Below are 22536 nucleotides of genomic sequence, written 5' to 3'. Positions count from 1 at the left end.
GAGGCTAACCTGGGGACTGAGGATCAATAAAATCACAAATCGAGAACCGAACCCCAGTCCCAGATTCTGAATGACATCTGAGCCACGAAAACTGCTTCCACGGGGACAATGTCAAAAGGTGGAGGCCCACGCGGGGCCGGGACGGAAAAGGGGCTTTGAGAGGCGTGTTAACTAAATCAGTGCTTGAAGAGCAACTTCTCTTTGGCAATTCTTGCTGGTCTGACAGGCTCCTGCAGAATTACATCACTTCCTAAAAAACAGGCAAAACACCTCTCCTTCAAGTCAGCACCGACCCAAACAAGCAGGAAACAGGAAACGTTCGCGTTTCTGCAGGGCTGAAACTGCGCGCAGCATCACGATGCCGGGGCGCGCGGATCCCGAGGCTCCCCGCGCAGCCCTCATCTTCGCCCTGGTCATCGCGTTCCTCCCCACCCGCCAGGCGCAGGGTAAGCACCCCTAGGCTTTCCACTCCAGGCGAGGAGGATAAGGAACGCTTGTCTCGTTGCCGAGGCTACAGAACTCTGCCGGGGAGGGTAACACCCAGAAAACTCTAAGCCTTCCTGTGAAAAAAGTGGAGAAAAGTCAAACAGTCTTTTTTGGGGGGAAGGACGGAGGAGGGGCTTGGCTTCGTTTGCAGCCGGCTAATCCAGCTTCAGCTCACTCACCGAATTTACCCTTCCCGCTGTCTTTGTTTTCTAAGATGTAATTTACCGGTCCCAGTCATTTACCGGCTTTCATGGGCATATTAAGAAAATGATCAACTCTTTGGCAGTTCCTGTAAAAGAACGTTTCAATCAGCTGAAACAGAGAAATCATGAATTCACTTTTAATAATGTGGGCTGAGAAGTCTGCTGGTTCCAAAAATTCCTGGAAAACTGGGGTATGGAACTTTACTACTGGAAAGTAGACTAAAGAAACACCATAATTAAAAAAAAAAAAAAAGTAAACAGGAAATTATCTGAGGAATTACCAGGCATCCACTGTAACTTATTAAGTCTTTCATCTGCTTTCCTTTGATCTTGTTACTTTGGGAGAGATTTTTCTTTGCATTGATTGCGACTAATGAAGCTTTGTTTTAAAAAGTAATGTGACTGTAGTGAATCAGAGGTACCAGAAAAGACAAAATATTAAATCTCATAATTATGAGCTAAGAGCAGCAATTGATTTATGCCCTGACAACAAGTACAATCACCCTCCATTGCCTCTTACAGCTGTGTGGATTTGCCCTTGGGTAAACAAGCTAGTTGCCTTGTGGTTCCTGTCAGTGGACACTGCCTGCTGCTAGTGTAGAGCTGTACTGGGGGTGCAGCTATACTGAGGGTACAGCTGTTCTGGGGGTGCAGATGAAGAAACTGAGGTGGAGGAAATTGAAACCCACCGACAGTCAGCTCTCCTGGTTTGGATTCCAGGGTCTCCCCTCTCCCCGCAGGGGATCGACCACGCCCCCTGCCCGGACCTCTGGACCATATTCCTTTCCCTGAGGGGCATCCTGCAGCACCCACGGGAGCAGGGCCCAGCCATCCCTCTTCACCTCTTTTAACTCTCACAGCTACCACACTTGCCTCAAACACGCTCCTGAGAATGACGTTTAACCTGCCTGTAGTTTCTTGAGCATCTGAAAAGGATTGACTCAAAGTGTCTGCAATTCAGGAGATGCAAAGGACTCAGTGAAAGGTGTCCCTCTGAGACTCATACCTGATCAGTGACTCTTCCCCTGAAAGAGCTCCGGTGGCTCCTCATTTATGGCCCCTGGCCTCTCACTGCAACCTCCCTTCCACGGCACCTCCTTCTGCCTCCCTCCTGCTCCCCGGCTGCAGCCCCTCAGTCATGGTACAGAGTGTGAGCTCCAGGCCTCTGGGGCTCTGGCCACAAGTGATGACAAGTTCCATTGTTTTCTACTGAATGGATGCCTATGTAACCTTAAAAGGCTCAGACTGTATGTTACCTCTTCTTTGGTGTCTCTCTCACTGCCCCTTCCCTGGCACTCTCCCTGTTATGCCCCCAGAGGCCTAAACTTCTGTAAACCCAGCTAACCACCTGGAATCATAACTGCGTCTATGTCCATGCCTCCCACCAGGCTGTGAGCACCTCCAGGGAAAAGAAAATCCCCTTTTGTTCATCGTTGATTTCCCCAACTCTTGTAAGGGGTCAACACAAATTAGGAACTCAGTTATTCTTGATAAATACTAAAATCGTCCTAGAATGGCTATGAGACTGATCAGTAAAGACTGATGAGCTCCTGAGAGCAGGTTGTGTTAGGATGTCAGGAGAAGTGGAAGGTGAAAAGTTGCATTTCAGGGGAGCACAGGGCTTGTCTGAATCATGCCACACCCTCACCTGTCTCCATTCCCAGTGCCTGAAAATGCAAAAATGCCCACATGCAAGCAGCTGTATAATCAAAGCTTATTACTTTGAGATTAGCCAAGGGAAAGGCTGCTCTAAATTAAGGACTGAATATATATTGTAAAATTAAGTAAGGTATATCCCTTTGAGCTAATGGTGCCTAAGACTTTAGGATGTGATTTCGTTTAAAGGTGTCACAGTTGTATCTATTTCCTTGAATTCTTCAAAAGATACCTTGGAGATGTTTGGTAAAAGAATCCGATCTACTGAACAGCCTGATTCTCCTTTGCAAGCGTAATCCAGGTTTATCTCAAGTCAAGCCTTTATTAACCACAAATAGGCAACATTATTTAATAACTGCAGTTACCTGAGACCGGCATCATTATGGTTGAGTCAGCATCTTTTTTGCTTTATGTAGATAGAGAGTCTGGTGCAGAACTGATTACTATCACAAGTGAAATAATCCACTTAGAAGTGAGAGAAATGAGAAAATAGCTTTTTTGGGATTTTGACAAAACAGATGAGAATAATTAAAGAAAAGCTCTGGGCCTAGGTATCGTGGCCAGTGTAGGATGCTAAGAAAGTTCAGACTCAAGGCAACATTCTGCCCATAGAATGAAGGACCACCTCATTCCTTACCCTGTGCCCTCTCAATGTCAGCTTAACACTATCAGAAAGCTAAAAGCAACTTCCAGATACCAAAAGCACGGGATTTATTAGCTGCTAAAAGCAGAACGGTCTGTAGAAAAAAGAGCAAAGTGTCACAAGGCAGACCTAAGGCCTCTGTAACTGTTTTGGTGACCAGAGTTAAACATTGAATTTGACAGAGAGGACTAGGAGATTTTTCTGGGCTGTTTCAGAACAGTAAGGAACATATCATTATTGGACGAACCTTCAGAAGGAGAGAAAGAAGAGAAGAAAATACTGGTTGCAAAGATGAAACTACACTTTCTGATACTGTTCTTATTTCAATGAATGTGCCTGCCACCTGCTATTTTCTGGGACAGTCCCAATTTCAAGTAGTAAAAGTGATGATGGCCAACATAGATAGTGCTCAGTATATGCCTGTTCTGAACACAGGACCAACTCATTTAATTCTCATAACAAACCTTAGACAGTGGTTACTATTATTCCCATTTTACAGATGAGAAAACAGGCACAGAGGGGTTAACTGACTTGCCCACGGTCACACAGCTAAGTAGTGGATCTAAGTAAGATTCAGCCTCAGGAGTCCACGCTCTAACAATACACTGTATTACCTCTGGGTTTGCAGGCTCTGCCAGGCTATGTGTCTAGTTTTAGGTTTGGAAAAGTATGTCTCTGGTGCCTTCCTGACTGTGTAGGTGTATCACACAAACTCTTGGCTGGGCTGTAAGTTTATCACATGTTCATAAAGGAGCTGTATTTGTTTGATTGGGTCAGAGACTGGCTGACAGGAAAAGGGATAGTGGAGTTGGGTTAAACTTTGGCCTGTGGTGGGGAAGGGAGAAGCTGAAAGGTACAGAGTGAGCAACAGAGAATCTGGGGACTAGCATAGTTAAGACCAGAAGCAGGAAAAACAGAGTGTTGAAAGTCACTGGGTAAGAGGCTTTGGGGTGTGGGAACCAGGGAGAGAAAGCCCAGCTTTCTGTCAGGCAGAGTCACTGCCGTGGGAGAGCCCTGCTGAGAACTGACCCCAAGGACCAAACAGCCCTCAGGGGCAAAAAGAAAAGAAAAACAAACAAACAAACAAGCAGAGAGGGTTTTATTAAGGCTTAAAGTTCTTCTGTGTCTAAAAGGCTGACCCAGGAAACCAGAAGAGGGCAGGACTTTGGCTGGGATAGACTCAGTTCTGTAAAGAAACAGTGCAGCCTGCAATTTGCCTACCTGTGTATAGTTTGCACCACCCTCAACTGTTGGCAAAGATGTGGAGAAACAGGAACCAGGCACCGCCCATGGGAGGGCAGATCAGTGCAATCCTCTAGTGTCTCCTGCTGCTGAACCCATGCACTGGGCTTTGAATTTAAGTTACCATATTTTTCATTTCTAGAAAATCCTAGAATATAGAATATTGTACAATAGAGAGAGAGAGAGTCTTGGTTTTATTTTTCCTTATTTATTCCTTCTTTGATGTCTTTAAACATACTATTCACTATTTGATCATTTTTATCTGAAGTTTATGTAGATCGAATCTTGTTGCTTCTTTTATCTGTCACCTCCCATCATGATGAAAATCTTGGGGGAATTAGGGCAAAACCCAGCACACAGAGCTTGGCCCACCCTATTTAACAGAACCCCAAATTTTCTGATGCTGTCACCAAGCTACTGTAAATACTTTCCCAGTGCAGCCTCAGTCCTGTCACCACAAAATAGGGTTTGGAAGAAACTCAGATAGGGGTGTGCTGTGGGTTTGAGGAGAGCGGGTGCTTGGACCTCAGGCTTAAACCCCAGCCTCGGGATGGGGAGACGAAGACCTCAGAGATCAGCCTCCAGGAGCTGCGTGAGGTACCAAAACCTCATTAGAGGTGCAGGCCAGCAGAGGCAAGCCGGTAACCAGAAGCAGGTGACCGAAGAGACCAAAGTGACTGCCAAGGAGAAAGAAGTAGACAAAACCAAATTCAAAACCAGGCCGTGGGTCAGGGGTCCACAGTGTCAGGATGATGGTGAGGTCAGCCTGGGGGAAGTGCAGCTGACTTTGAACTTTGCCAGAATCATTGCAGCTGCTTTTCTTTTTTCTTTCTTTCTTTTTTAAAACCATGAACTGGTGTTTTAGCTTTCACTTTTGACCCAGTAGGTGGACAGGGACACCTTAAAGTACTATATAGCTTCTCATATCCTGTGGGATTCGGGCAAGTCCCCATAGGTGGGTAGGTATGGCTCTGAATTTAAATTTCCTCTACAAGTTTTTTTTTCTTTCTCCATATTTTCTGGGGCCTGGGGATTTCCTTGCTTTTTTTGTGATTTCTTTATACATTTAAGAAGTTGTTTCTTCTATTTCATCCAGTATTTCTAGGTGCTGCATACTGGGCAAATTTTTCAGGTTACTAACTATATGAGGTTATTGGAAAAGGAATTTTTTTCGATACGACCATTCTGGAGAACAATCTGGAAATATTTAGTCAACTGGAGATTGTTCATACCCTACAACTACAACAATTCACTGTCAGATCACTCACAAATGTACGACGGCGAAGAGTCATGGCCAAGGATGTGGATTGTAGCATTGTTTTTAAAAATGGGAAAAATAGAAACAATCTAAATATCTATTAACAAAAGAAAAATACATGAAACTTGGTATTGTCACAGAATGAGATATCATAGAGCAGGTAAACTTAATGAACTACAGCCAAATGTATTAAGATAAATCAGTCTCAAATGTAATGTTGACCAAAAAACCAGTGGAAGATTAGTATTCACAGAATAATTACATTTATTTAAAGTTTTTAAAACACTCTAAATTCTGCTTCTATTGCTTAGGGACACGGGCGTATTTGGAAAGTGTGTGACTGATATGTGCTAATTGAGGAGAGCGGTTAACTTGAAAGAGATTGGGGGAAGGAGGGCTTCAGCTGTATTTAAAATGGTGTGTTTCTTTCAGAAAAAAACATGGTGGTCCAGGATCAGCAAACCAAGAATCATGGGCCAAGCTCAGCCAGCTTCCTGCTTTTTTCCAATGCTTGAGCTAAGAATGGTTTTTATATTTTTAATGGTTATATAAAAACAGATAATAGCCTGTATTTTGTCTCTTGGCCCACACGATCGATCTAAAACAGTTATTCTCTGGCCTGTTAAGAAAAAGTTTGCCAACCCCTGCTCTAGTCATTATGAGGAAATAGAAGATAATTAGGGTGGGTCCCCTGTTATTTGTTACATTCGTCTCTATTCCCTTTGGTAGGTATACGTTCATAATGAAAAGTGAGGGAGCCTGTGAGCTCTTTTCCAGCTCTCCTGAGTCCCCGCGAGCTCTCCTCCCTCTTTCCTTTCTATAACTCCCAGGCTCTTTGAAAGACAGCCAACACATCTTCATTTTCACTCTCTGTTCACTTCTCAACCCCCTGCGATCTGGCTGCCACGTCAAGCACCGCACTCAAATTGCTCTGTCTGGGTCACCAGTGCCTTCTAATAGCCGAACCCAAAGGACCCATTTCCGTCTTTATCTTCTGTTTTTCTCTGTAGCACTTAACATAATCAATTATTGAAACCCTCCTCTTCCTTGGGTCTTATGAGGCCTTTTTCTTCTTGGTCTCCTATGACTCTGATTGTTCCTTTCCCGTTTGGAGATATGAATCTTTCTCTTCCACCTGTTCCTTTTGTGTTTATCTTTTCTTTTCTCACTCCTTACATCATCTCAGGGTCGTGACACACTTTCATCGTTTCTATCTCCCTCCTAGGCTGATGGTTCCCCAAATCACTCCAATCAGGGATGTCTGCCTAGCTCTAGCCCTACATATCCATCATCTGTCCTCCTTGGAGACGTCCCAGGGGCCCTGGGCTCAGCTTGGCCAAAACGGAACTCTTTCTCTGCTCCCTACTGGTTTAGGCCCTTCTTAGCTTTCACCTAGGTTACTTCATTAACTTCTTAACTAGTCTCTTTGCCTTTAGTCTCCTCTCCAACCCAATTTCACATAACCTCCAGCGTGATGGTTCTCTAACAAAACTGTGATTATTTTTCTCTTGTTTCACCCCTTCAGTGGTTTTTCATTTCCTTCGGATAGATTCCAGCCCCCTCGGCCTCATTACGAGGCCCCTTGTAAGCTTGTGCTGTGTTCCTTTCCTACTAGACACTTCCCACCATGCATTCTATGATATAAGTACTTGAACGTGCCAACTTCTGTCGGGCCACGGAACTTTCTATAGCTGTGCTTCAGCTGCAGTGCCTTCCTTGCCATCGTTGCTTGATGAACTCCTGAGATTCAATTCAGTGGTCACCTCCTCTGGGAAGTCCTCCTGAATCCTCCACCCAGGATGCAATGAATGCCTTCCCCTCCCATGCCCTCATGATGCTCTGTGCCCAAACATATTATGGCTTTTATGAAACTGTAATGTAATTATTGATTTGTATGCCATTGTCCCTACTTACCAGTCACTTCCCAGGGAGGCTGGGGCCTGGTCTCATTCACCCTCATGTCTCTAGAATAGTTCCTGGTACATGACAGGCACACAACTTACTGACTAAAGGAATGAATGACATGACATTTATTCTATAGCCCAAGACTTACTTGTGTTTGTGACAAAATTATAATCATTTCAATAATGCAATGAAACTGTGGTGATACCTGGATAAATGTGACTTTTCGTTAATCCAGTTTTATTTTGTTCTGAAATGTTAAAAGTCTCCCAAAACATTTTGTGTGTGAATAGTTCAGTTTTGGCTCCTCAAACCAAACAGGGAACAGCTATAGCTCTCTCTCCTGTAGCGAAAGCTGCGTGGCTGCACCTATGAGTAGTTCTGAGAAAGTCATCTGTCCGTTTCCCTCTCAGAATATAGAGGGAAGTTCAGACCCAGAAGATAGGCATTGAGCAGCATGACAATTCACAGAAAAGCCAGGTAGTTACAGACATTTTGGGGAAGTACTTTTTTTTTTTAACATATTTATTTATGTATTTATTTATTTGGCCGTGCCCCGCGGCATGCTGGATCTTAGTTCCCCAACCGGGGATCTAACATGTGCCCCTTGCAATGGAAGCACATAATCCTTACCACTGAACCACCAGGGAAGTCTGGGGAAGTATTTTTGAAAAAGAAAGGGGAATATTAGTTTCATAGACATGAAATTTCAAGCCAGTAAGAGCTGATTTGAAAACTTGAAAAAAAAAGTTATGTAACATAAAAAGAATAGAAAAGTCTGCCTCTGGTGCTAAAGACAGCATAGAAGCATTTCCTGAGAAATTAGAGGAGCTGGTTGGAAAGGAGAGCTATCTACCACAGCAGGATCTGATGGGTGGTGGTGTTTTGTGTTTGCTTCCTTAAAACAAAACCAGCAAATCTAGTTTTTTTTTGCAATCTGAATTTTTTTGTGTGTTTCTTTATTTTATATGAATGAAAATGATCTTTATTATTTCTTATTTCCCCACCCCATTGTGTCATTCAGAAACAGGAGCCTACTCGTTAGGAGGGTTTGTTGACATTTTTTTCCCCTGACAACACTGTTTATTAATTTTAAAATCTATTTATTCTTTTCTAAAAATTATGCTTATTTATTTGTCTATGATTCAGATGGCCAGATTTAGAAAATAATATAAAACACTCAGATAAATATAAATTTCCAATAAACAAAAAATTTTTAGTATAACTATTGTACATCCCAAGCAATTTAATGTAAGTATACATAAAATATTGCATGGGACACATCTATACTAAAACATTATTTGTTGTTTACCTGATATTCAAAGTTAACAGGTGTCCTGTATTTTATCTAGTAACTCATTTATGATTATGATGATCTTTTGCCAGGCAAAGACCATCGCTGTATTGGTGCATCACTAAGACCAGAGACATTTTGGCTATGTAGCCAGTTAACAAATATTAGAATATTTAAGTTGAGTCCTAGAGCAGTCATTCAAATAACAAGGAATTATCACTAAAAAACAAACAAACAAACAAACAAACAAACCCCTGGTGATTAAGTAGACGAAAACTAGGAATCCAAGAGTGGATCAACTTTAGAGAATGTAATTTGTCACATCAAAAACTAAATGAGAGGGACTTCCCTGGTGGCACAGTGGTTAAGAATCCGCCTGCCAATGCAGGGGACACGGGTTCGATCCCTGGTCCGGGAAGATCCCATGTGCCACAGAGCAGCTGAGCCCGTGCGCCACAACTACTGAAACCCACGCGCCTAGAGCCCGTGCTCCACAACAAGGGAAGCCACCGCAATGAGAAGCCCACACACCGCAACCAAGAGTAGCCCCGCTCAGCTCACTGCAACTAGAGAAAGCCCATGTGCAGCAACCAAGACCCAACACAGCCAAAAATAAAATAAATAAATAAATTAATTAATTTAAAAAAACTAAATGGGAAAAAAGTCATGGGATTGTATTAATAAACGCAGAAAAGAGGTTGACAAAAGAGTGAGAATAGCCCAGAAGCTCAAGCTGCGATACTGAAATTCTGAGGACTTGGATGGAAGGGCAGGATTGATTCTCTTTGGAGGTAAAATAGGATCACAAGCCAGGCCAGCCTCAGAGACCTGCAAAGTGGCTTTGCTGACCCTAGAAAACCCCATCCACCATTTTCTCCCCTCAGATGCCACTTGGAAGACCTCACGAACTTGCTTCCTTCTTGAGCCTCCTGTAAGAAAACTTCCAACAGCAAACACACTCTGGCCCTCTGCTGCCCCAAAGGCTGGCACGGAAAACCGTTTGTTTTTTTTTTTTCCCTGTATGTGTGCCTCTCACTGTTGTGGCCTCGCCCGTTGTGGAGCACAGGCTCCGGACGCGCAGGCGCAGCGGCCATGGCCCACGGGCCCAGCCGCTCCGCGGCACGTGGGATCTTCCCGGACCGGGGCACGAACCCGTGTCCCCTGCATCGGCAGGCGGACTCTCAACCACTGCGCCACCAGGGAAGCCCACGGAGAACTTTTGGTTGTACCCTCCCCCCTTCCCTCCTGCAGCTCCTGGTGAAGGCACATCAGCCACTGAGCTGGGCACCCACATCTCCTTCCCCTGCCTTCCTCCTCTCTGATGATCACAAGCATACATCTACCACTTAGGTTTTGGTTTGTCTCTCCTGCAGTGGCTCTGGTAACACTGAGCTTGTGCTCACCTGAGCAAGGAGGCCAGGCCAGCACAGACCTGTGTGACCTGCACCAGAGTTCCCCTCATTTATCCACCCAGAGGGAGGCTGACACAGCAGCCAGGGAGGGCCGGGCAGGTCGAGGAACATTTGTTTTCACATTACTCTTCTACATTGTAATTTTGAAATTGGCTTCAAAAGAGAGGTAGAAATATAATAAAAGTAGTAATTATCATTACTAACCTGAATACTTTCTATCACTTAATAATCTTTCTTTTTTCATTTTAAAGTATTTTTCACGCTACTGTATATAAAATAATCAACAAGGACCTACTATATAGCACAGGGAACTGTACTCAATACTCTGTAATAACCTATATGGGAAAGAATCTGAAAAAGAATAGATATATGTGGATGTATAACTGAACCACTTTGCTCTACGCCTGAAACTAACACAACACTGTAAATCAACTATACTCCAATATAAAATAAAAATTAAAAAAAAATAAAGTACCTTTGTATCTATCATCCCACTGATGGTAGGAAGAAATTTTAAATGTTAAAAGTGTATTTTGTGGGCTTCCCTGGTGGCGCAGTGGTTGAGAGTCCGCCTGCTGATGCAGGAGACACGGGTTCGTGCCCCGGTCCGGGAAGATCCCACATGCCGTGGAGCGGCTGGGCCCGTGAGCCATGGCCGCTGAGCCTGCGCGTCCGGAGCCTGTGCTCCGCAACGGGAGAGGCCACAACAGTGAGAGGCCCACGTACCACAAAAAAAAAAAAAAAAAAAAAAAAAAAAAAAGTGTATTCTGTGTCGTAAAAATATATACATTTCTTAAAACTGCCAGGTACTGACAGGCTAGGATAGGATTCCAGTGTTTAAAAAGGTACTCAGATGGTAAAAAATGCAGCTTCTCCAGGTGAGTAACTTCAAACCAGAGACAGCCTTAGGGTCTGGGCAAGTCTGCTTAGAAACAAACAAGCTTTCTCTGAAAAAGACACCAAATAAAAAGTATAAAATGAAAAATACATCTGAGCATGTGGGCCTCCATGGTGGGACATGTTTTCCTTTCTTTTCTTTTTTTTTTAATGTTATTGGAGTATAGTTGATTTAAAATGTTGTGTCAATTTCAGATGTATAGCAAAGTGATTCAGTTATACATAAACATATATCCAGCCTTTTTAAGATTCTTTTCCCATGTATGTTATTACAGAGTATTGAGTAGAGTTCCCTGTGCTATACAGTAGTAGGTCCTTGCTGGTTGTGTACTTCATATATAGTAGTGTGTGTATGTTAATCCCAAACTCCTGATTTCTCCCTCCCCACCACGTTTCCCCTTTGGTAACCTTAAGTTTGTTTTCAATATCTGTGCGTCTGTTTCTGTTTTGTAAACAAGTTCATTTGTATCATTTTTAAAAATTAGATTCCACATAGCAGTGCAATCATATGATAGGCATGTTGTAATCTGATAGTAAATTGCAATTGCAGGGTGCTTCTCAAGGCAATGTGGCAAAACACAATGGTGCTTCACAGGTGCTTTCCAGAGCAGACTCTTGTATGAAAGCTGATACTATTGTATCAGATGACCTTGCTCAAAATAAGCAAAAGAGACATTTCTTAATGATCTTTCTACATAAGGCATTGTCACCTTTCCTCATCTGATGGCTGAAGAGAAAGGGTGTACACAACACAGGCACCACTTTACCGAAACTGCCCTTCGGCGCTTACAGTCTGCCACTAACCTTCACTGATTTTGCACTGAGGCTGTTCACCCAACTATTTATTCGTCTTCAAGTATAATGTCAGAAAAAACATACTAAGTGAACATATTCACTTAATAAAAATGGTCAGATGCATAGTACAACAGAGCTTACAGAGGAAATAATAGTCCCTCAACCCCGCTAGTCCTGGTCCCCAGAGAGAGTTCAGGTGCCTGAACTATACACACCGGGAACCCTGTGACACACCTGATTTCAAAACCAAAACCAAAACCAAAACCGAAACCAGCAAACAAAAAGAAAACCCCCAAAGCCAGAAACGTGAAATTTCATCATTAGAGATTCTTACTTATCCTTTCACAAAACAATTCCTCCCATTTCCCAGTGTTTTCTTTAAAATTCAGATAAGTTTTTGAGAAAACCACCGTAGATCCCTTTTCTCTCTGTGACTAAGAACACACCGTGTGTGTTTCTGGAAGGAGGTTAGGTTGATTGAGGGAGGAAGATATCAGTCTCTTGATAAAAAGGCATGAGGACTGTCTAGCACTTTACCTCCGGCTCATCTGGTCTTTTTCCTAAATAGCTGTTCAGTGAACAGAAACCATAGAGCAGACACGGTTCCCGGGGCTGGAGATAGATACAGAGCAGAACAAAGGAGGACACAGACGATAAGCAAGTAGGTACAGGGAGGAAATCATTTCAGGTAATTAACAGCTCATAGTACTGTTGCAAAACCAAGTAAACCAGAGAGAGGGCAGAACCCTTCAGAGCTCCGCCTGTGCCTTATGCAGGATGGTGTCCCAGCGGCACCGTCTGGTCCACGCCAGCACCCCAGCACCGAGGAGGTGGTCCATCCACTCGGCGTTAGTACCCCCTGCATCAGCACTGTCATCCTCCTGCAGCCCAGCTTGGGCCTGGGGGGTCTGGTAATGTCATTTGTCCCTGTTGTATTCCCGTTTTACCCCTGGCCACATCACAGTCAGATGTCACAGATACTGAACAACTGATTCATTTAAAAAGATGTCAGAGTTGAAGAGATAGACTGCTTGACAGGTACATGCACCTATTTTTGTTGTTGTTGTTAAAGTATAGTTGATTTACATTATTATATTAGTTTCAGGTGTACAGCATAATGATTCAGTATTTTTATAGATTATTCTCTATTACAAGTTATTACAAGATAATGGCTATAATTCCCCATGTTGTACAGTATATCTTTGCTGCTTATCTATTTTATACATAGTGGTTTTCATCTCTTAATCCCATATCCCTAATTTGCCCCTACCCCCTTCCTTCTCCTCACTGGTTTGTTCTCTGTATCTGTGAGTCTGTTTTTCATATAGATTCATTTGTATTATTTTTTAGATTCCACATATAAGTGACCTCATACAGTATTTGTCTTTCTCTGTCTGACTTATTTCACTAAGCATAATATTGTCTAGGTGATTCCATGTTGCTGCAAATGGCAGAATTTCATTCTTTTTTATGGCTGAGTAGTATTCCATTGTATATATTGGGTGGGCCAAAAACTGCCTTCAGTTTTTTAAGTAAAAATAAAAGACACATTTTTCATTTTCACCAAGAACTTTATTAAACAATGTATTCACCCTTTTGTTCCGCTACCTTTTGCCATTTTTCAGGTAACTTCATAATTCCATCTTCCCCAAACTTTTTATCTTTTTGAGCAAAGAACTGTTCCTGGTGCATTTTACAGTCTTCCAGGGAATTGAAATTTTTTCCATTCAAAGAATTTTGTAAAGACTGAAATAAATGGAAATCTGAAGGTGCAATGTCTGATGAATATGGTGGATGAATCAGAACTTCCCAGCCAAGCTGTAACAGTTTTCACCTGGTCATCAAACAAACATGCAGTCTTGCATTATCCTGATGTAAGATTTTGCGTTTTCTGTTGACTAATTCTGAACGCTTTTCATCGAGTGCTGCTTTCAGTTGGTCTAACTGGGAATAGCACTTACTGGAATTAATCATTTGGTCTTCCAGAAGGAGTTCATAATAGAGGACTCCCTTCCAGTCCCTCCATACATACAACATCACCTTCTTTGGATGAAGATCGGCCTTTGGTGTGGTTGGTGGTGGTTCATTTCTCTTGCCCCACCACCATCTCTTACGTTCCACGTTATCCATTTTTCATCGCCCATCACAATTTGTTTTAAAAACAGAACATTTGGGCTTCCCTGGTGGCGCAGTGGTTGAGAATCCGCCTGCCGATGCAGGAGACACGGGTTCGTGCCCTGGTCCGGGAAGATCCCACATGCCGCGGAGCAACTAAGCCCGTGAGCCATGGCCGCTGAGCCTGCGCGTCGGGAGCCTGTGCTCCGCAACGGGAGAGGCCACAACAGTGAGAGGCCCGCATACCGCCGCATACCGCAAAAAAAAAAAAAAAAAAAAAAAACAGAACATTTTCATTACTTTTCAGTAGAGAATCGCATGAGGAAACATGGTCAAGAAGGTTTTCTTCGCTTAACTTATGTGGAACCCAAACATCAAAGGAATTCACATAACCAAGCTGCTGCAAATGATTTTCAATGCTTGATTTGGATATTTTGAGTATATCAGCTATCTCCTGCGTGGTATAACGTTGACTGTTGTTAATCATCGTTTTGATTTGATCACTATCAACTTCAACTGGTCTAGCCAACTGTGGACCATCATCCAGCAACAAATCTCTGGCATGAAACTTTGCAAACCACTTTTAACACGTTCGATCAGTCACAGCACTTTCTGCGTACATCGCACAAAACTTTTTGTGTGTTTCAGTTGCGTTTTTACCTTTCTTGAAATAATAAAGCATAATATGCCGAAAATGTTGCTTTTTTTCTTCCATCTTCATTATTAAAATGGCTACACAAAAATTCACCAATTTTGATAAGTCTGTTTTTAAATGCACGCTGATATGACAGCTGTCACTATACAATCTAACAAAATTGTTTCGAATGAAGTTAAAGACAACCAAGTGCTACTAGAGCCATCTTGAGGAAAAAACTGAATGAACCTTTTGGCCCCCCCAATATATACCACATCTTCTTTATCCATTCATCTGTTGATGGACACTTGGGTTGCTTCCCTATCTTGCCTATTGTAAATAGTGCTGCTGTGAAGATTGGGGTACATGCATCTTTTTGAATTAGGATTTTCATTTTTTCTGGATACATACCCAGGAGTGGAATTGCTAGATCGTGGGTAGTTCTATTTTTATTTTTTTGAGGAACCTCCAGACTGTTTTCCACAGTGGCTGTACCAATTTATATTCTCACCAATAGTGTAGGAGTGTTCCCTTTTCTCTACACCCTCTTCAACATTTGTTATTTGGAGACTTTTTGATGATGGCCATCTGACAGGTGTGAGGTGATATCTCATTGTGATTTTGATTTGCATTTCTCTAATAATTAGTGATATTGAGCATCTTTTCATGTGCCTGTTGGCCATGTCTATGTCTTCTTTGGAAAAATGTCTGTTCAGGTCCTCTGCCCATTTTTGGACTGGGTTATTTGTTTTTTGATATTGAGTTGTATGAGCTGTTTATGTATTTTTGGATATTAACCACTTGTCATCCATATCATTTTCAAATATTTTCTCCCATTCCGTAGGTTGTGTTTTCGTTTTGTAGGTTGTGTTTTTCTTTGCTGTGCAAAAGCTTTTTGTAATTAGGTCCCATTTGTTTATTTTTACTTTTATTTCTTTTGTATTAGGAGACAGATCTAAAAATATATTACTACAATTTATGTCAAACGGTATTCTGCCTATGTTCTCTCCTAGGACTTTTATGGTTTCAGGTCTTACATTTAGGTCTTTAAACCGTTTTGACTTTATTTTTGTATATGATGAGAGGGAATGTTTTAATTTCATTCTTTTACATGTAGCTGTCCAGTTTTCCCAGCACCATTTATTGAAGAGACTGTCTTTTCTCCATTGTATATTCTTGTCTCCTCATAGATTAATTGACCATAGGTGCCTGGGTTTATTTCTAGGTTCTCTATTCTCTTCCACTGATCTATGTGTCTGTTTTTGTTCCAATACCATGTTTCTATTATTCTGGCTTTGTAGTATAGTCTGAAGTCTGGGAGGGTTATGCTTCCAGCTTTGTTCTTTTTCTTCAGGATTGCTTTGGCAATTCTGGGTCTTTTATGGTTCCATACGAATTGTACGATTAGTTGTTCTAGTTCTGTGAAAAATGTCATGGGTATTTTGAGAGGGATTGCATTAAACCTGTAGATTGTTTTAGGCAGTATTGATTCTTCCAATCCAAGAGCATGGGGTATCTTTCCATTTCTTTGTATCATCTTCAATTTCCTTCATCAAAGTTTTATAGTTTTCAGAGTATAGGTCTTTCACCTCCTTGGTTAAGTTTATTCTGAGATATTTTCTTCTTTCTGATGCAATTTTAAACAGCATTTTAAAAAACTTTCTCTTTCTGATAGTTCATTATTAATGTATAGAAATGTAACAGATTTCTGTATATTAATCTTGTATCCTGCAACTTTGCTGAATTCATTTATGAGTTCTAATAGTCTGGGGGTGGAGACTTTAGGGTTTTCTATATAAAGTATCATGTGATCTGCAAATAGTGACAGTTTTACTCTTTCCTTCCAATTTCAATGCCAAAATACACCTTATTAATTTTGCTCCCAAAGGCTTCTTTCTGTGTAGGATTCTCCAGTCATCTTTAAAGCTAATAGGACTATCTTCATGAATAACAGCAAATTAAAGTCAATTGAATTATGATTTGACTCAGTAATTTTCGACCCAGCATAAATACTTAATGGACTCATCTAGGGAGTTTTAAAAACATTCCGTTGCTCAGGGCCACAACCTCAGATGCCCTCAAGGAACTGATTTAGGTGGAGCTTAAAAAACCAGGTGATGCTGGTGCACAGTAAGTGCCGTGAACAGCCATAGGTATGACTGATAATTAAACACAACTCCATGAGATTATTTGGGCCACTCAAACCCATGGTTCTCTAGGTATGGCCCCCAGACCAGCATCATCAGCATTTTGTTAGAAGTGAAAGTTCTTGGCCTCATCCCAGACCTGCTAAATCAGAAGCTCTGGGGGTGGCGCCCAGTCATGTGTGTGGGAGGAGCCCTCCTGATGATTCTGGAACACCCTAATGTAGGTGGACCTCCAAGCCGCTCTGCCAGCAGGGACCTTTGCTGAGATGTGGTTTTTAAGTTCCAGCACAATCTCTGTTATTAATAAGTCTGTTATTCAAACTTATTCGAATAATAAGGCACGACTGTCACAGCTCTCTCTCAATATATCCCGGCCAGAGGCTCTCGGGGGTTCAAGGCTTCAGTGATGATTTTTAAACGATTGTGTTCTTGTGCTAGAGCAGGCAGCTGCTGGGAGCTGGGATCCAAATCCCTGGCCTGATTCTCCTCCAGTTCACCAAGAAGGAACAGAGAGAAAGAGGGGTAGACAGGGGAGGGCCAGGAGTCGGCAGGGTCTGGAGCCCTGGTTCTCAACCTTGGCTGCACACTGGACTCTATAAAAGATACCGAGGCCTGGGTTCACCCCAGGTATTCGGATGTAATGGTTTGGGTGTGTGCCCTGGGCATTGCGAGGCTTGAAAGGGCCCCAGGTGACTCTCATGCACCGCCAAGGCTGAGAAGCACTGGAGGACTTCATGGTTTGGTTTGACCTCTTCCTTCTAACATGAATCTGACTCTTTGCTGTAGACAGAGGTACGGGAGAATGGAAAGTGGGCAGGCTTCTTGGGTTTGGTTTCTTGAGCATCTTGAAATCCATATTAAATCCAGTTTCTCCACCGAGCAGGACAGCATTTGAATACCTGACACCTGCCGTGTTTTCTTCATTTCACTACCTGAATTATAAGATGGTTTCAACCATCTGTGTATGGAGTCGACATAACAAGTGAAAGAATGGAGGTCCAACATGCTTCCCGATGTTCTGAGTTTAATAACATTCTCTCCTCATTGTTTTATTTTACATTGTAATATCAGTGTGGCAACCTTGAAGTTGCTATATAAGACTTTTATTTTAACTTTCAGAACTAGAGCTTGGTCGCACATTTGTTCCATTTTCAAAAAGAGAAGTCAGCTAGTTTGCTTCACCAAGAAGCAGAGTCACTTCCACTGGGGGACAATGCTCGGAGTGGTGCCAAAGGGGCGAGGTGCCCACCCGGTTGCTGGGCTGCCAGGCTCACCTCAAGCATTTCCCCTCTTTTCCCACTTATGAGGATCCCTCCCAGGGTCCCCGCCAGATGTGTGAAATACGCAGCCCAGCTGTGTTTGCATGGATATTGTCAATAGTCGTTTCTAAGTGACTCTCTACACTGTGCAGTTAATTATCTGGCCATTTTAGGATTTTAGGATTAAAAGTAAAGGGAAGGGCTTCCCTGGTGGCGCAGTGGTTGAGAATCCGCCTGCCGATGCAGGGGTCACGGGTTTGTGCCCTGGTCCGGGAAGATCCCACATGCCGCGGAGCAACTAAGCCCGTGAGCCATGGCCGCTAGGCCTGCGCGTCCGGAGCCTGTGCTCCGCAACGGGAGAGGCCACAGCAGTGACAGGCCCGCGTATCACAAAAAAAAGAAAAAAAAAAAAAAAAAAAAAAAAAAAAAAAAGTAAAGGGAAGTATTGCAGCTTAATTTCATCGCTCACATGACCACTCCCATGATCTCCTATTAATGCTCCATTATCTGAGCAGAGAGAGAGAACGTGAAAGGGAGAACCCCGGAAGGTTTGCACTGGGCTCACTGGAGAGAGCGTGACGAAGGCCCCTGGAGGGAAGAGGGGTCCCGGCAGACCCGCCCTCAAGCCCCTCCACCACTGCAGGTGGGGTTCAAACCCACGCCCGCAGCCCTTCACACAGCCCTCCTACTTTCAACGATGGTCCTCCTTCTTTCTTCTCCTCTTCTCTTGTGCACTTCGCTGGCTGCTGCCCCTCTCTCCACTCTCACGCTTGGTCCTCTCTCTATTTCTGCAGCTTCTTCAGTTTTGCCACCCCCCCAACCACTGGCTGCACCCCTTTTCCCATGAAATATGTTCACATTTAGATAAGAAGACAAAATGAAGAAGTTATACCGAACAGATCAGTCTCCCGGGCAACAGAGAATAGATCAGTCTAGAGATGGTGAAACAGAGTGGGCAGAGGACAGAGGAAATAGCAAACTACCAACGCCAGGCATGAGCGTGGGCCTTTGTGGAACACGCAGCATTTTCACAGCTGGGATTCCTGTCCCCTTGGCGACTCACTCCTGGTTAGAGATGCTTGGCCCGCCCTGGATTTCCGGCTCCCCCTCTGATGACATTTGATGCTCTTGGCACAAACTCCTGGGCTGATCCCCAACATTTTCAACTTTTCCATCACAGACCCCCTGCGTACCCAGCCCTTACTCCAACTTCGTTTCTGCCAATTCTCATTGTGCAGGGACTGGCTGGAGTTGTCTTGGAGCAGTTGTGAGGGCAGACCCCCCCCCCCCCCCCCCGCCAAGAGCAGTTCGGTGCTGCACCCCACCTCCTCTCCTCAGTCTGGAGATTCACTGCAGATGTGCAAGCTGACAGGTGTGCAGGGGCGATTGGGGCAGCATCATGGAAAACACAAAAGAAATAACCTACAAAGACAAATACAAAAGAAATAACCTAAGTCCCCATCAATAGGAATAGGTTGTGATATATACAAATAATGGAAGGAAAAGGCAGCTCTCCGTATACAGACAAGGAATAATCTTCAAGATCTAATTTTAAGTGAGAAAAGCAAGGGGAAACACAGTATATAAATTTTGCTACCATTTGCGTTAAAAAAGGAAATAGGAAATGATACTTACACTTGTACATGCAGAGAGTTTTCTGGCAGAAACGGTGGTTACCTCTGGGGAGGAAAACTGAGTGGCTGGGGAAAGGGTGTAGTGAAATGTCCTCTCTGAGCTTAGTGCCATGTGTGTAGTGCCTGTTCAAAAAGTCTAATTAAAAACAAGATAAATGCCTTAGAATCAACATAGAGATGTGGAAATAGATGGGATCTTGAATCTCGTTCCTTAGTTGTACAGATTAGAACATTGAGCCCAAATTTCCATAACCACTAAGTGACTAGAACCCTCACCGTCACTGGCACCTATGCTCAAGAGAACACAGCTTCAAAACCCTACATATCACATGCACCCCTATGTTCACAGAAGCACTATTCACAATAGCCAAGATATGGAAGCAACCTCGACGTCCATCAACAGATGAATAGATAAAGATGATGTGGCATATATATACAATGGAATACTACTCAGCCATAAAAAAGAATGAAATGCCATTTGCAGCAACATAGATGGACGTAGAGATTATCACATTCAGTGAAATAAGTCAGAAAAAGACAAATATAACATGATATCACTTATATGTGGAATCTAAAATACGGCCCAAATGGACTTATCTACAAAACAGAGACAGACTCACAGACATAGAGAACAGACTTGTGTTTGCCAAGGGGGAGGAGAGTGGGAGAGGGAAGTATTGGGATCTTGGGATTAGCAGATGCAAACTATTATATATAGGATGAATAAACAACAAAAGGAAAGGGAGGGTCGAGAGAGGCTCTTCCCAGGTCACTGTATAGCACAAGGAACTATACTGAATATCCTGTGATAAACCATAATGGAAAAGAATATATATATTATGTGTGTGTGTGTGTGTGTGTGTGTGTATATATATATATATATCTGAGTCACTTTGCTGTACAGCAGAAATGAACAACATTGCAAATCAACTGTACTTCAATAAAATTTAAAAAGAACTCTATGTATCAGTAGAGCGGACAGTGTAAATATCAGGGTTGTACCACAGGGCGAGAAATTTGAGACTCAGTTTCTTTATTTGTATTGTGAACAATGAACTTGTTGTGAAGATATTTAGATGGTGCATGTTTATCCTAGTTACCTAGCATATGCTATCAGCATCTGATAAATGACTGTTATTTGTTATCTGGAGCTATTATGGACTTGTTTGGGAAGGGAGGGATGTGAGGAAGGATGTCACAGGAGTGTCTGGAGATGAAGGCTTGCAGAATAAAGAAAAATAAAACACACACAGAGAACCCTTGACTCTCATTTATTTAAATAGTCACTAGAGAATCAGAGAGTAAATGATGGTTAACATGGAAAACATACGTGAGGGTGTGTGTAAGAGGGATATTGTGGAGAAAATTTCCAGTCTTTTTCACTCCAAAATGCCACCGAGAGCCACCTGTGACCAGCATTGTCCCTTGTGCTGAGAAATAAATGTGCACAACACAGGACCATCTGTGTGCTTCTCTCCATTTCTCTTTCATGCCTGATTGTCCAAACACCCTCATTATTCTTGCTAGCTTATTTCCTTTCCCATTTTCTCTTCTTCTGGGGCAACAGGTCAAGTGTGACTCAGAGCTCTGAGTGTTCTACTGGGAAATTGTTTGCCTTCCGTGGAGAGGCTGGAAAGATCCTGTTGTTCTGGGCAGCTCTGCTCACAGCTGCCTGGGCTGAGGAGCTTAGCAAGAGTCCAGTGAGAGCCCCTCATTGCCTTTGTGCCAGAAATCCACCTTCCTGTAGGCTGAGGGAGAAGAACACAAGTTTCCCTCTCTTGGTTACCACTTCATGATTCGTAATCATTCCATTCCTGCCTCATGGGAAGGAAAATACTGTGTGAGGTTCCAAGCTTGGGTTCTGCAATCATCCCTCCTGGGTTTAAATCCTCACTCCCCTGTGATAGCTTTGTGGTTGTGTGCTAGTTGTATAAGCTCCCTGCTCAGTTTCTATCTGAAAAAATGGTGGGGACAAAATGAGATAATCTGGGTACAAGGCAGAGCACAGGGCTTGGCTCTTAGTAAATTATCTGAAAGGGTAACTTGAAATCATAGCAGTAGCTATAGCAGTAGCAGAAGTAAATAAACAGAAGAAATAAAAAGGAGGTCTGGTTATTGGAGGAAGGTCCATCAGCACTGACTTCAGGGAATAGGGCCATTGTCACCAACTGCATTTGTGTGTGGGCCATTGCCCACCTGTCCCCCCCTAAATGTATCCAGTCTTTGCTGGCCTGGGTTACCAGTGAAGAATGCTGTTTGGTCCCAGTAGTTCTGCAAGCAGGGGGATTTTAAGGAGGAGATTGTCCTGGTGGACAAATATCTTTTCCTGGTCCAGGGTGAGACATGATATATCAAAGCTTTTAATAAATGTGTGAATATGTTGTTGACTTACCTTATTTCAAAGACATAAATATAGGGCAAAGTCACTTAACCCTGAAGGCAGAGGTCAATAAGTGGTAGATATTTTAAAATCCTGCTTTCAGTATATACACGAGAAGAGCACCAGTTACTTAGACTCTGCAGTTTGTAATTGATTCTGAGGATTTGGGGTGGCATTGACAGATGTGATTACCAAGTGGATCCCCTGGTCTTTGGAGAAATTGAAGTGTTTATATAACTGAAAAGCTAGACTGTGATCAGAGGAATACTTTTATAAATCATTGTCATGCAGTCATGTGGAGAGGTAAGGACTGAACTGACCCTGCCGTGCCCAGTCGGCCACCCTCTGGGTGGTGGCCTAACATGCCTGAACATGGCTTCAGGAAGTGGACATCTTCCTTTGCAGAGTAACTTTCACCTTAGAAAGAACCTTCACATAAATTATCCCATTGGATAAGTTGTCTGTAGCCTCAGCTCCTATGCTGGTTTTCTCATTGGACACCACCTGAATGATAGGCAAACGCTGTACCACGATGGGAAGAAAACCTGGGCTCTCCTGGCCATGGTTACTACAGAGCCA

General features: G+C 43.0%; 1 protein-coding gene across 3 annotated transcripts in view; it reads left to right on the top strand.

Moving 5' to 3' along the window:
- The first annotated feature begins 274 nt into the window (after positions 1-274).
- TMEM154 (transmembrane protein 154) overlaps positions 275-22536 on the top strand; it is a 46941-nt gene continuing 24679 nt past the window's right edge. Inside the window, exon 1 of one of the 3 annotated variants that reach the window (XM_059066699.2) lies at positions 275-446. In XM_059066699.2, the coding sequence (XP_058922682.1) occupies positions 359-446 (88 nt within the window). In that variant the 5' untranslated portion in view covers positions 275-358. The remainder of the gene's footprint in view (positions 447-22536) is intronic. The other 2 variants (XM_059066700.2, XM_059066701.2) reach the window with 2 other exon arrangements.

The sequence above is a fragment of the Kogia breviceps genome, chromosome 6, assembly GCF_026419965.1.
Source record: "Kogia breviceps isolate mKogBre1 chromosome 6, mKogBre1 haplotype 1, whole genome shotgun sequence".
Taxonomy (NCBI): domain Eukaryota; kingdom Metazoa; phylum Chordata; class Mammalia; order Artiodactyla; family Physeteridae; genus Kogia; species Kogia breviceps.
This window is presented reverse-complemented; position numbering and strand designations above follow the sequence as displayed.